The 14247-nt window shown below is 37.1% G+C and overlaps 1 protein-coding gene across 1 annotated transcript in view; it reads right to left on the bottom strand.

Annotated features, from left to right (window-relative positions):
• Nucleotides 1–9586: 9586 nt before the first annotated feature.
• The window catches only part of PITPNM3 (PITPNM family member 3), a gene marked incomplete at its 5' end in the record, with an annotated part of 80731 nt that continues 76070 nt past the window's right edge, over nucleotides 9587–14247 (bottom strand). The window contains 4 exon segments of the mRNA XM_084299958.1: nucleotides 9587–10105; nucleotides 10504–10632; nucleotides 11021–11204; nucleotides 12067–12216. Of these exon segments, the coding sequence (XP_084156084.1) occupies nucleotides 9797–10105; nucleotides 10504–10632; nucleotides 11021–11204; nucleotides 12067–12216 (772 nt within the window). The 3' untranslated portion in view covers nucleotides 9587–9796.

The raw sequence follows: 14247 nt of genomic DNA, 5'->3' as shown, positions 1-14247 counted from the left end.
GCCAAGAAAACAAACTCCAAACCATTGCACAGACACTTAGCTATCATTGGTGCATGCACATTTATAAGAAAAAAGCTTTTGTTATATGCTTATGTTTACAAATAGCCAATTTGAACCATACCTCAAAATTTAGAGGATGCAGAAGCCTCTTGTACAAAATCTTGGTTAACCCATGAGGTGGTAGGTGTTTGTAAAGGTTATGTCATGCTGAAGTAGGCCTATTCAGTCAGTAAAAACTAAAGGTCAGGAATTTCAACACAGAACAGTTCCCTAAACCCCTTTCTCCCCTTTCTCTCTTAGAACACTTGATGTCAGGCATTCAGTAATTAAAAGTCAAGGTACTTTGATCTTCTAGCGAAGGCTTAGCATTAACTACTTTTATCTACAAAGAGATAAAGGCAAGAGATAAAATCCTGCACAATTCCAAAAATCCAACTTCTACCAATGGCATCATTTTTAGATAGCGATAGGTTTACTCCTGTAAAAGCTAATGATAATATACATTGAAAATTTACTAAATCTCACTCCTAATATTCTCCCATCTGTTAGTGATATGACAGTTTCTCTCATTTGTAACTGAAGATAGTATCAACCAGGTAAAGTAGTTGTTCGCTTACTTTGACTATACCTGCATGCACCTGTGAGGAGAAAAACTGCTGTTTGGAGAGGGACAGACACATTAACTCAAAGTTTTCTTAAAATCTTACTGTGTGGAACCAAAGGGTTCTTTCCCTCATATTCACTGTGGCATTCTCTGCTACAGCAGATCATTGTGCAGATGTGAAGCAGCCTCTGTATTGAAGATTAGTGAAACCTTGCGTCTTTGCGATGAACCATAAACTGGGCTTCTATGCAAACAGCAGCTTTTTTCACCCCAGATCAGAAAACTACTAGTACTAATGTCTTTGTCATTTGATCTCAGTTCTTACTGATTAATAACAGAGATCACAAAGCATGACAGAACAAACTACATGTATTACCCTGAGCTAATTTTACAGCCTTTATTTTCCATCCCTATCATTGTACTAGCGGTTAACATGATGCTGTGACAAAAACAGTAGATGATACCTGTGTTGCTGGCATTCTTATTAAACACAATTGCACCTAAGTGGATGGGAACATGAATTCTTTGCTTTGTGTTTCTGAAAATCACCTTCTAGTATCAACTCATTGAACCATTACCAGGTTTGCTATGAGAATGTCATAAGAGCCTTGATAACCTTCACTGTGATCTGTGTTATGACATTAATATCTTCACCTGTTAACATCTGAACTATTCTTTCTGTTTAAAGGGAAAGTTGTATCATGAATACTAGTTCCTATTCTTGCAACAAAGGTGTAAGAACTTGATTTCTGTAACTTAGGGAAAAGAAAAAAAAAAAAAAAGGTAAAATACAACTCTCTGCTACCTGGGAGCAGTTTCAAATGCTTGCTTGAAGCTTCCAACAGCTATGTGTACTGCTTCCTCAGAGTGATTTGGTCCAGTTCTGCCCATGTAGATGCATACAATGTGCTCCAGCACTTGCTTGTTTGTAGGATCTCCATTTGGAATAGTTGTGAAATACATTTTTTTTGGAGGTATGCTTACACTCACTCTAGCGCATTACCTTCTCTTGCGGTATTCAGTTGCCATGAATTACTTTATTATAGCTTCCATTTAATCTTTTCCATAATGAAACAAGCCTTTGTTCTCAAACTGATGATGGTTGCCAGCTCCATGCATTGCTCAGATGTATCTGTTTTAATGAATTACATTATATCACAAGAAATGCTCTTGTTGCTAGTTAAAGTATTGCCATACTTCATTTTTGTACTGCCATTTATGCTCATTGAAGGTAACTAAGTATTTTCTTGCTAGTTTTCAGAAGTGTTCAGTGGAAGTACACAGGTCCAGACCACCTCCCTCATTGCTCTCAGATCTTGTCCTTTGTTGCCATTTTTCCAGCAATTTGTGTAACAACCTGTTACTTAACCTTGTAGACTTCAAGCTACTAACAGTAGTCTTGTTCTTCTGCAGGCAGCATGCGGTATCAATCTACTACTGTCTAATGGCACAAAACTTGCAGTCTGTACATCGATCTCAGAAATTTTCTCAGGCTATCAGAAGGCAACCAAAGAAACTGTTGAGCAGTTTGTACCTGGACAGAGATGGCTATAAGTAGTGTTGGTTTGAGTATATCTAAAGGAAGACTTTGATTAGGACCTGAGAGACTGTACTGTATGCTTTGAACGTAACTTTGATTAAGCAACTACATTTTAAAAATCTTTTTTAACAAAGCAGCTTGGGACTTCCATTCCCTTGCTTTCTCTTCTAAAGTCAAATGAAATTTGTACCACAATGTATTATCTCTTACTAAGATAAGGGACCATCCTGAAAGTGGCTTTCATAGGCACTAAGTACTTTGAAACATATGTTGCACTGACCATGGTCAGAGAAAGGGTCACAGATTTATAATATACTAAAAGTAGTGATCTTTTCAAAACTTTTTTTTTTTCTTTAAATACTAACAAACTAAAAGCTAAGCATCACGTTTAACTGGAAGTTAAAGAAACAATAATTGCTTGAGTTCTGACCACAAATGGCATTCCAAGGCAACAGGTTTCCTTGGAGTCACTCAAGCCACAACAGTGGAGCCACATTAGGACTTCAACACACAGCCTAAGGACTGCTGTTAGGTTAGCCCAACTTTTGTCTTTCATACTAAAGCAAAGATTTCTCAAGCTTCTAGAATTCAACACCAGTGCTGTTTTCTACGGTAGGAGTTTTGTGCAGTCTTTTGGAATTACTTTCACTCTAAGATGTACCTTCAGACAAAAGATTGAGTTGGTAAACTTTTATCTACAATCACTTTTAAGATGCACATATAATTTGGTAAAACTTGAACAGCCTAAGTTTTAACAGTATTAAATATAAATATGAGAAGCACTCATGTTCAATTCTGATTTATGTGTAATTACTGATTTTTAAACTTGTTCCCACTTTCCTGTTCTCCTGTCAAACTAAACTTATAAAATATTGAAACAGTTAATAAAGCCTGTAAACATCCCAGACATCTAGGCTGTCATATGACTGGTGTGAGCTTTAGATTGTGTGATTTTTCTGAAGTAGGTTTTGGTTTGTTTTTGTGCTTTTAAATAAAACAACAACAACAAAAAACTTTCCGTATGGAACAGTACCTTGAAGTTATTCCTTGCATGTACTGAAACTCCTTCTATAAAGCTTCCACAAGGATCGTGTCTCATTATTGAAATCTCTTGTATTCTTTTCAAAAAGGAGGATTGAAGGTCACAGGTTGACGTCTGTTCAGAGATCTATGTCTTTATTTCAGATAGTCAACAATATTAAACAGTTTCTATACTACCACCACGAATAAAAACAGTCTGGGACACTACTGGCTTAAAGACAAGGAAGGTTTTATTTTAGTGGCTAATATAAGATTTTAAAAACCAACACACATCAAAATCTATACCAGTTGTAGAAATCTTACTCCTTATTTCATATTAAGAAATTCATTATTGTGCATTTTTGAATCTTTACAAGGCAGCCATAAGAAATATAAACATTTGTCACCAGATTGAACCTTCTCACTGACAAATAATATCTGAAAGTAAATGCTTCATAAAACTAGACTGAAAGAACATGTACAACTTTTTTTCCTTTTAGGAATTCAGTTATAAGAGGACTGCCTCTTTCCCTTCCCCACAAATAGAAAAGTTTATACAGAAGGCTTGGGGTTCTGTGAGAAGCCTGCCATTCTGGGTCCTACATCAGTCCTCGCAGAATAACTTTGTCCATAGAAGTTGTGATTTTTAAATTATGGTTTAGTGTTATGATCTCTGGTACCCCATATCCCAGCAGGTCATGGTAATCTTGCCTCTCTATTCTGTGCCCTCCCTCTCCCCCCTAAGTTCTGTACAATTTTACAAATAGGAACTTATCTGCCAGAGTTGTTTTGTATTTCCACCACCTCCACCCTCCCCAGACAATGATAGCCAGTTTCAAAGGTAGCTTACTGGGATAAATACAAATAGAGCATAAACTATCAACCCCTTACCTTGGACTTGGTATAAAATGAGGGAAAGAGAAATACCAACACCTGACATTCAATTCCAGAGTCCATGGCACAGGATTCTAGCTGGTCCAGGCCCTTTCCTAGTTCTGAAAAAAAAGGAGCTCTTTTCATCCAGAAAAATGTATTACTGCCTTTTTTTTTTTTTTTTTTTTTTTTTTTTTTTAATGGGGGACTGAATTTAGGATCATTAGTAGAAACCTATAGTTACACTTGAGTGATTAAACAGCACTGAAGTGAAATTACCTTGTGAGAACTACAATTTCTGCTGAAACTATGAACAAAGACAAGGAGGAATCATTGCTCTTACAGAAGCTGAGGAGGTAAGTTGGAAATTTTTGTGTTTAGAGACTTCTATCCTGAGACAGTTCCAGATGAGGATGAAGAATGCAACTTTCTCCCCTGTGTGCCTGAAATGAACAATTCAACGCAGAAGTCCTGATTTTAGATCCCACATTTCAAGTTCTAATCAGAAAAAATTGAAACTATATTGTATAATCGCTTCATTATTAAAACAAATTATTATAAAATGGCCCACACTTGAACTGTCTAGCACTTTCATAACATACTTACCTTCTCTGTTGCGAAAGGGGAAAAAAATGGGGAAAATCAGTTTTCCCTCAAAAGCTCAGTAACAATTGTTGCAGTTACAAATTTCTAAAGCTAAAAATACCTGTTGTTTTCAGGTATAATAAAAAATGCTTAATGTTTTTACCAAATATAAGAAATTAAACAATACAAAAGGACAAATTTCACTTTTTCTTTCTAAATTTATGCTGTGAAATACATGAAATACATGTGAAATACGTGAAATAACTATTGTGTATTTGCTTACATTCATAGCCATTCTCTGGCCTAAAGCCTGTAATGTGTAAATAGGACAACTTGTTCACTAAGAAAGGCAAACAGGATATTTTGCAGAATGGTGGACCTTCAAGATAAATGTCACTGGATTTTAATATTAGATTAAGGTGCGTCAAATGTCTTTCTCTGTGGTTTACTGGTAGCTGCTCTTCTACATAAGCAGTGAAAAGTTTTACCTTTGTTTAGAAATGACTTCCCTAAGTAGTAGAGGCTCAGGAGAAGCAATCTGTAAGAATTAAGACTATTTTCCTCCAAACAAATCAAAATGGCAGCTTTCATGAACCCCAAGGAACAAGAGGAATAGTTAATGCCATGTCAATTTTACACTTAACAAAATTTTATGCAGAAATAGATATAAACCATGCCACAAAACTAAATAGGCATACTTTAGTCAAGCAAGATTCTGTTTGAAGCGCACCAGTGTACTCAAATACATTTTTTTAATTGAATAAACAGCCATTGTTTAAAAAAAAAAAAAAGAGCTTACAAATTTGCTTTGAAAGCAGAACTTCACTTAGGTTGGCTGTCAATAGCTACATACATACAAAATACACCACAGTGTGAAGTTTTGTTTTCACAATATCTCAGGTAAGTCTAAAACTGCTATTAATCACAGCTTTCTTTTTTTTTTTTTTTTTCTCCCCCCCCCAGAATACAGTAATTTAAAAATGGATATATATGAACAGGGCAAAGAACTATGGGCTATAGATATATATGAACAGGGCTGACTTGTACTGCTGCTTCAGAACCCAATTGAATAAATGGAATACCAGCTTTTTGTTTTATGTTTCGCTTCTGCCTCTTCCACTAAGTTGATCAAAGGTTTATGTGCTTCTCTGTAATATACTGGAGGCACTGTATGTGTTGAAGACTATTGATGGGTGTAACTTGTGTTCCTTGGCCACCCATAATACCCACAGCTTCTCTGAACATTTACCTTCTGTGTATGCCTCAACACTTAGCCTATAAAGTTTAAGAAAGTACTGACTACAGAGAATGCAGCAATGAGGCTCAGTAATCAGAAAATAAAAAAGGACTGCAGGTTCAAATTTAATCTCAGTGAATGGCCTGCTGAAGAGGACTGATAATCCCTCTGTGAAAGCGGAAGTGAAACTGAAGGCCAATTGCAAAGGGAATGCCAATGAACTGTTGCATGCAGTTTCATGTGGACAAAATATTAAACTAAGACTGATCAGAAGGCAGTGTTTCAAGAGAAAACATTGAAAAGTTATGCTGTAGAACTAGTGCTTCTAATGACTGGGGGGAAAAGAAGGAGGGGGTGGGGAGGAGTGGAACTAGTGTTCTGAAGTACTTGAGGTCTCCAGCCATGGCCACACAGTATTTGTTGGACCAACCTAGTAAATCACAAAAATATCTTCCATAGTCCCATCTCCAACAGAGGTTTTGTGCCATTTTAGTGGCAACTGGTTAGTGCTTTCAAAACAATTGCATCTGATGTCTCAAGCTCAGTTACTAATTAGCATGAAGTCTTAACTTTCAAACTGATGCCTGTATCATTGTTCACCAAAGTGCTCAGTTGGAGGCATGTGTTCAGGAGATAAACCACTCTCTCCCTGAGCAATAAGTAGAGTTGGTATTATGCAAGGGCAACATAAACCCTTGTAGGAAATGAAGTTAGGGAAAATATTTTCAGCTTAATTTCAGTATGATGTGTACAGACTATGAAATTGTTACCACTAAATCAAGCACACAATAGCATTTGTTTTACTACTTTTAGTTCATAATATTCTTATGAGAAGCCAACATAATGACTACTGTAAATGTGACCCAGAAATTAACAGAAATACACAAAGTGAGAGAGAGCTTTCAGGACATGGTTCCCTGCAACACGCCATTGTGTTAGCAATAGTAAAACAAACTTCAGTAACCTAGGAGATTTCCCTAACCTTGTGCTCAGAATCCTAAGTCCCTTAAAGACAATCACAGAATTACACACAGATCTCCTTTTTGAAAGGAAGTGGGTCTTAGCAACTTAAATCAAAAAATAGGTATTGGAGTCTCCGGCTGGTAGAGGTAGACAACTAAAGCAACATTAGCTTTGAACTCTAGAACGGGCACAGTTCTTCCTCTGAGAAGACATGCTACCCAACACCCAGTTCTTTTAAACAATAACTTCAAATTTTGCAGTCAATGTTGCCTCTAGGTCCCTTATGTAAGTTTCAAATTTGTCTTGTGATTGCCACCATCTTTGGATTCCCTCCCTCACCTATTTAAAATAAAAACAACAACCAGGAGCATGTGTGCAATAACTATATTCTATTGTCTTGCCCTGGCAAGAGCCAAAACTTTCTGTCAGTCATTGTGCAATATGAAAAAAGAAGGCAGTCCCGTGGGACTAATAAACAAAGACTGCTCTGCAGTATCAATTATTTACTGTTCAGAGACTTAGCTACTGTGGCTGGTCTTTTCAGAGGATGTACTCAGGAAATCTCTTTTGTTGGTCCCTGTTAGAGCAAGATACGTTTCATAGGAAGGGAGCACAGATATAAAGAGACACGCATCTTTCTTTACTACGTGATTTTTTTTGTTTCCTAGACCAGCAGCAGGAAGGAGTATTGAGTACTTATCATCATTATGATAAGTAGCCTTCACTGCTCTAACATCTTGTCAGCTCTGGTACCTATGATAGCACTGAACTGACTGGAGGGACATGGAGCCTGCTGTTTGGTGTTAACTTGTGCAATCTCCTCCTAGCTGCATAGGACAGGAAACGAAATGGACAACGATCAGTAAATAAAAGACACATTGGGTAAAGAAAGAACACTGAAAACTACTCTAAATTTGGGTTAAAGAGCTAGGTGTGACACTACTGGGAAAGCATTTGTAAACCTAGACTGCTTCAGTGTAGTTTCTGGAGATCTTTCATTTAGCTTTTGTAGCTGGCTGACTTGCCAACAGAGCAAAACAACCCCAGCCCTTGTATTGCAGTTACCTAATGAATGTGAGCTACCAAACTTCTCATAGGTTTCCTAAATCTTCAGCAAAGATTACTCCTTCCCTTAAATGAAGCATTATAAAAGAACAACTTTCTGATGTGCCAGAAATCTTTCAGGAAGTTTGAAATAGGTAACTGACATTCTTGGTATGTGATAAGCTTAAAACCAGGAAAGACAGACACAAACAAAACCCCCAACTTTCATTTATAAGCTATTTTGCTGCCTTTTAGGACAAAAGCCACATTACTAGGCCCTTCAAAAAACACACTGAAACTTTTATGTTAACAGGAAGTTACTGGGTTTCCTTCTGCACCATCAGAATACTTTTCTATTGCATTCCTTTATTGTTTTACACAGTGACTTTGAAATCATTAATCAACAGACTTCTTTCTGTTCCAGCTATAGATTAGGAAAACCTGAAAGTAAAAGGGTGGGGATGACAACCTGCAACTCCACAAAAGTGCATGTGCTGGGGAGAAACCAAATCCCCCTACTGACTTCCAGTTTTCTCAGGGTCAACAGTCTGGAGTTTTAATTTTTGAAGAAAAAAAAATAATTGTGCACTAGCAACTTCGTTGCAGGTTTTGAAACATGCATCAGTTCTATCATGGAAGTTCGCTTGGTGAATTTATAGTTTGGTGGAAATATTTGCATAAAGAAGCTGCAAACTGCAGCTACGTTAAACTAATTAAAATGTTTAGTTTAGAAATATTATCACCTAGAGAAAACTTCACACATTTTTACTTTTAATACGTTAATTGAGAGATCCGAGATAAATTTAAATCAGTAGGAAAATGTCTACTTGGCACCTGTAATTTGTCGTCTCCATTCTTTGAAGCTCATAGGCTGTAATTCTGACTGCTACAGATTGTCTTAGCACAGTAGTTGCTGTAAAGCATGAGAAGGTAAATAATTTACTCCCAGGAATTCCATTAGCATTTATCACTTTTTCCTCCTCCAGCTTAAAGTTTCTAGTTAAAATAATGGAAAAATTGATTGCTCTGAAGTTTGCAGATCCCTTAGTAAAAAAGTTCCCTTTAGGTTACCATCTTAGGATCTGTTTCAGACTTAGATGGTCAGAGACATCTCCTTGCTCACAGTAGTTAATACATTTTGCACAGTCACCAAGTTCAACAAAACAATGTGATTTTTGTACACTTGCACAGCACTTTGTACACAGCAACACTAACTACTTCAAACCGTGGCAGAGACATTTATTTCTAACACGAAGCATTTATGATTTGGTTCATAGGTGGAGTTCTCCAAATTACTTGATGTACAGCACTTCAGACAACATGAGTGCCTATATCTGAGTCTGTTGACCAACAATGTAAGCTGAAAGGATATCTTGGGTTAAAGGCACCCAACAAGCATCTTGCTGTACAAATTCTGATTACCCATTATTGTATTCCCTCTTCCTCTTTCCTTGCAAATGTATCTCTTTATCGAAAGTGAAGTGGCAGCAGATAAAACTAATGTTTAAAGTGCAAACTTTCCCTGTAACCTATGGGACCTAATGTTTATACTGCTTTGGGTGCAGCTAGTCAGCTGCTACCACAATCCTTCTTTTGAATAAAAAACAGCTTGTTGCAGCTTTTTCTCTTATTGCACATTTTATTGTATCTATTGTACAAAATAACCAAAGATAATTTTTTTTCCTGTTGCTTTGATGTTTTAAGCACTTGCGATAGTTTTAGATTGTTTTAAAATTTCCCAATAAACATGTCAAGAGGAACGAACTGCAAGTTCCCTGGTTGGTATAAGAAGGCATTTTCTAGAGCAGGAACAACTCCGAGGTACAGGTTCCTCTCTACATTTTCTAGTTGGAAGCTGCCTAAATATTATCTTTGAGGCATGATTACAAGTTTAAGGGGGTGGCATCCAAGATCAACATCCCCCGGCTTCCTAGGGGACAGATTCAAACTTGTGAACTCCACCTCTAACCCAAGCAATGGAGGGCAAATGTCTGTCATGATCTTTGTCTGATTCGGGCTGGCTCTGGGCACGCTCTGGTTTGGGGTTTGAAGAAGGTGGGTCAGGCTGCTGCACAGACATAGTCCTGCGGAGATGGTTTCTCTTGCGCAAAAACTCAGGTTGGGAGTGAAGGCCAAAGCTGCCTTTTCTCAAGATCATCCGAGAGTTGTTCTTTTTGGGTCGTGAATGAAGACTGAACTCCAGTGAGGCCAAGTGGGCTGCATAACCCTCACTGAGGAACTGAAACAGGAAGGAAAGAGAGTGACAAATTACTGCTGCCTCAACCTATGAGCTCTATGAGGAGTTCAGTTCCTATCTTTGGCAATTTAGTTATATATATATAAAAGACTTAATATGTCTCCTCTCCTTTTTAATTTCAGTGAATTGTTCCATTTTGTTGTTCAGCAATATGCAACACATGTACTTGCAGGTACAACCTGTGACCATTCAATTCTCTTTATGATTCACTCAGCCAGAAAATGCCTCATCTGAGACCAAAACTGCCCTTCTTTCTCTGAAAGACTGTCCCTGCTCTTTATCTTGCGTGTGTGTGCACGTGTGTGCGTGCATACATTCACGCACATGCATTTCCTTACTCCTCCCAAGGACTTCCTGGTTGAGCAGCAACAATTACTTACTTGACACTGTGCCTGGTATTTCTTTGTTGAACGTCCAACTATGTAGATCTGGGATGGTGACAGAGCCAAGACATTGTAAACAGAAATATCTTTCATGGAACCATATGCAGCACAGATTTTGATGTGGCACTGAAAAAAATAATATTACTTCCAAAGTTAATGCTCTGACTATTGAACAGCATTCACTACAAGGATGGCACTTGTTTAGCATCGAAGCAACAGGCAAACTCACTGTTAACAAATGCTGTAAACCACACACAGCTAAAGCTGTTTGCCTGCATGCCAGCAGAATTACAAATATGCAGAGAGAAAAGAATAAGTAGTTCATCGATTTATTTGTAATACCATATGCCAGGAGGTACTTTTGGATATTTTATTTAGCATTCCCTATTCTTTGAAAAGTAAGAAAAGAAAGGAGGAATGGCAAAAATACTTTATAATGGCCAATAGGATTTACTGTTCAGTCAATGATATCCTCTAGAAAAAGGTTTCAAGGATATAAACTTCTTTCTAGTACCTCTTGCATGAGATTCCGTAGAAAAATAGTCTTTTGTCGCAGTGGGTCATGAACGAGTCCATCAGAGAAGAAGATCATTCCTTGTGGGAAATTGTGTTGAGACAACCATGAAACCACACGCTGCTTTTGCATATCTGGACGGCCAGTAATATAGATAATCAGATACCCCAGGTCCTGCCAATGTCTGTCAGAAACAACAGATAAATTACATAGATGCAGAAAAAGAAATAATGCCCAAAAGACAGGTTAGTATTTCTTTGCTCAGCATGGACCCAGTTAGAAATCAGACATGACCCTTCAACAGGTAGAAAGCACCCTGTCTGCTCCTAGTGAGAAATTATGCAATTATATCTACATCTTGAGGGAGATAGAATAAAGCAAGTGATAGTCTCATACAATAAGTTATGTAAAACATAATAGCTATTTAAAAATGGATTTAGAATAGTCCCTTTGCTGTACCTCAAGTCCTCCTACCTTTGAAATGTATTGCGAGATTCTGTCATTTTAATGAAGGAAATGGAAAATTCTTGACAACTGGCATCTCTGCATTCCAAAATGTGAGTTGTACTTCCTCACCCAGTGCAGTGTTAACAGACTTGCAAGAATGAATTAAAAGCATTCTGACTTTTCATCCATAAAACTCTCCTATGCTCATGGCGCTTGGTATTTCTGGAGCAGAAGTATGTCCTTACTTGAAGTTAGTGAAACACAAAATACACTCTTTGCTAACCACAGTAACAATTGGAATCATTATCAATTAATCACTCGCACTTTAACACCATGTTCATTTGAATACGCAATTTTCAATCTTTATCCAACTTAAACTACAAATTTCCAAGTAAACCATAGCATTCTAAGATTCCTCTGAAAATCAGGCAGGCCTGTTGTCCAAGCAAATGCAGAAACATACCTGCAAAGCATTCTAGCCTTTAAAGAATTTTTGCATCCTTAGTTTAAAAAATTATATATTCTGTTCCATTCCCCCCTATTGTGTTCAAACAGAAAAGTTAGAGATTGAGAAAGCGAAGCATGAAAACTTCACTTACCTGACAACATCAACAGCCCCAGCTCGGACTTTGGGATCACTTCCCATAATTGAAACACTTGCTGCAAATGAACCATCAATGCTGAACACAACACATTCCATTCCTCGGGGAAGCACAGTCAGATAGCTTGTGGCACTGCTCTGGTCCCCTCTGGAGAGCCAAAGGAATAAACACTTTTTACAAGCATAGTGTGAGAATATTTTCTGCACATTCTAGTTAAGGACTGTCTAGATCTGCAGTTTCAAATATCTCTATCAAGTAGGTATTCTGATTTCAGTCCTATGTGGGGCAATTAAAACCTAAACTTTTAGGAAATTGCTTTCCAATATGAAATTTGGAAGCTGATGTTAATAAGAAATTGCATTTGTACAAATACATATAACAATTCATAAAAAAAAAAACAACAAACACCAAAAAACTTAAGAACTCAAACTTTGGATGCTATCTGTCTACATATACACATAGATAATATGTGAATTCTCTGTGGATCTACATAGCACACAGAATCACATTATCATCTAGGTTGAAAAAGACCTCCAAGATCACCTACTCCAACCTCTGACCTAATACTAACAAGTCATCCACTAAATCAGATCACTGAGCTCTACATCTAAATGTCTTTTAAAGACCTCCAGGGATGGTGACTCAACCACTTCCCTGGGCAGCTCATTCCAATGCCTAACAACCCTTTTGGTAAAGTTCTTCCTAATATTCAACCTAAACCTCCTCTGGCAGAAATTAGCTTTTTTTTTTTTTTCTTTTTTTTTTTCTTTTTTTTTTCCAACAGTCTACAATTACTGGCAAATTCTCAGAAATTACAAGGGAAGAACTGATATGTACCTTTTATTGGCATCTTTCTGCTTATGACTATCAGCTTTTCTCCACTAAATAACCAATAGAATAATATTAGCATTAGCCATCTCTCTATCATTTCAAATTACAATGGAAATGCCAATCCAGAAAAGTAAAACAAACCAAAATAACCTACCCCTAAACAGAACCAAGCCAACAGAAAAATGCAATTGCAGATGGCTTTTCATATAGAAAGATATGTGAGATGCCATGCCACCTTCTGTTCATGACGACCTCCCCAAGAGGTCTGGACTCTAATAAAGCACAAAGTGATCCGAAGTCTTATTATTCCACGATATCATGGTCCTTAAAAAAATGTGATCTGAAGACCACATTGTCCTTCCTTTAAAAAGATGATCACCGTATGATATAGAAATTTATATATGATGATGAAGATTCTTAAAATATGTGCAAATTACATTACAGCTTAACAGGCAAAGACAGGACAACTCTGATTCCTGTTTGAAACTCATTCCTGCAGTCTAAATGCCCATGGGTACTTAGCTTCCCTGTACACCTTAATTTATGTTCATGTAACTGTCTTTTCATAAATTGATGGTTTGTTATACAACACTGAAATAAAATATTTCTTCCTCCATTAGCACTACACAAGACTGAAAATTGACTTTGGACTTGATTAATGGGTGGATAATGTCACGTTCAATTTCAACTGAATTCATCACTCTGATTGTGCCTCCAAAGTAGAGACTCAAAGAAAACTGTAAAACTATTTTCTATTTGGGTATGTGATTTAATTCTAAGTGCAACGCTAAATTAATGTTATTTATTTATTTTAATTCAGCACAGGAATTAAACATCAAAATTTTTAAAAGCACAGCTACCCTAGTCTTGCACCTATGCCAACAAATCTTACTTCATACATTTTCACTTTTTATACATGACAACACGGTATTTTTTTCAAATACAGGAAAACCAGGGGAGCTGACTTCAATAAAACGTTACTCTGAGATACTTTTTTCCCCCCAGTTTAGAATAAACATTCTTATGTACAGAATTAAAGCGACTCTTTCAATTAGCCTGCTATCAACACACACATTGCTGGCTGAGAATAAGACAGTATATCCTCTACTGTTAATTTCAACAATAAAAGCTTCTTATTGGCTTGAAGAACATGAAGCCATACCCTTCAGCAATCTTTTCTCCAATGAAGAAGCTCTGAAATAAACCAAATCATACACTCTTGCCATAAGAAAACTGAATAGTCATCCAGTCATCTTATTTTGCACTAAATTGAATTATGTTGAAGTTTTGTGTTGCAGGAAGGATAGTTAAGACCCATTGGGCAGGACACCTGTAAGCTGGCCAGTA

Source organism: Netta rufina, assembly GCF_964035555.1.
Source record: "Netta rufina genome assembly, chromosome: 21".
NCBI lineage: Eukaryota > Metazoa > Chordata > Aves > Anseriformes > Anatidae > Netta > Netta rufina.
The sequence above is the reverse complement of the archived record's forward strand: the minus strand, read 5'-3'. Positions and strand labels throughout refer to the sequence as shown.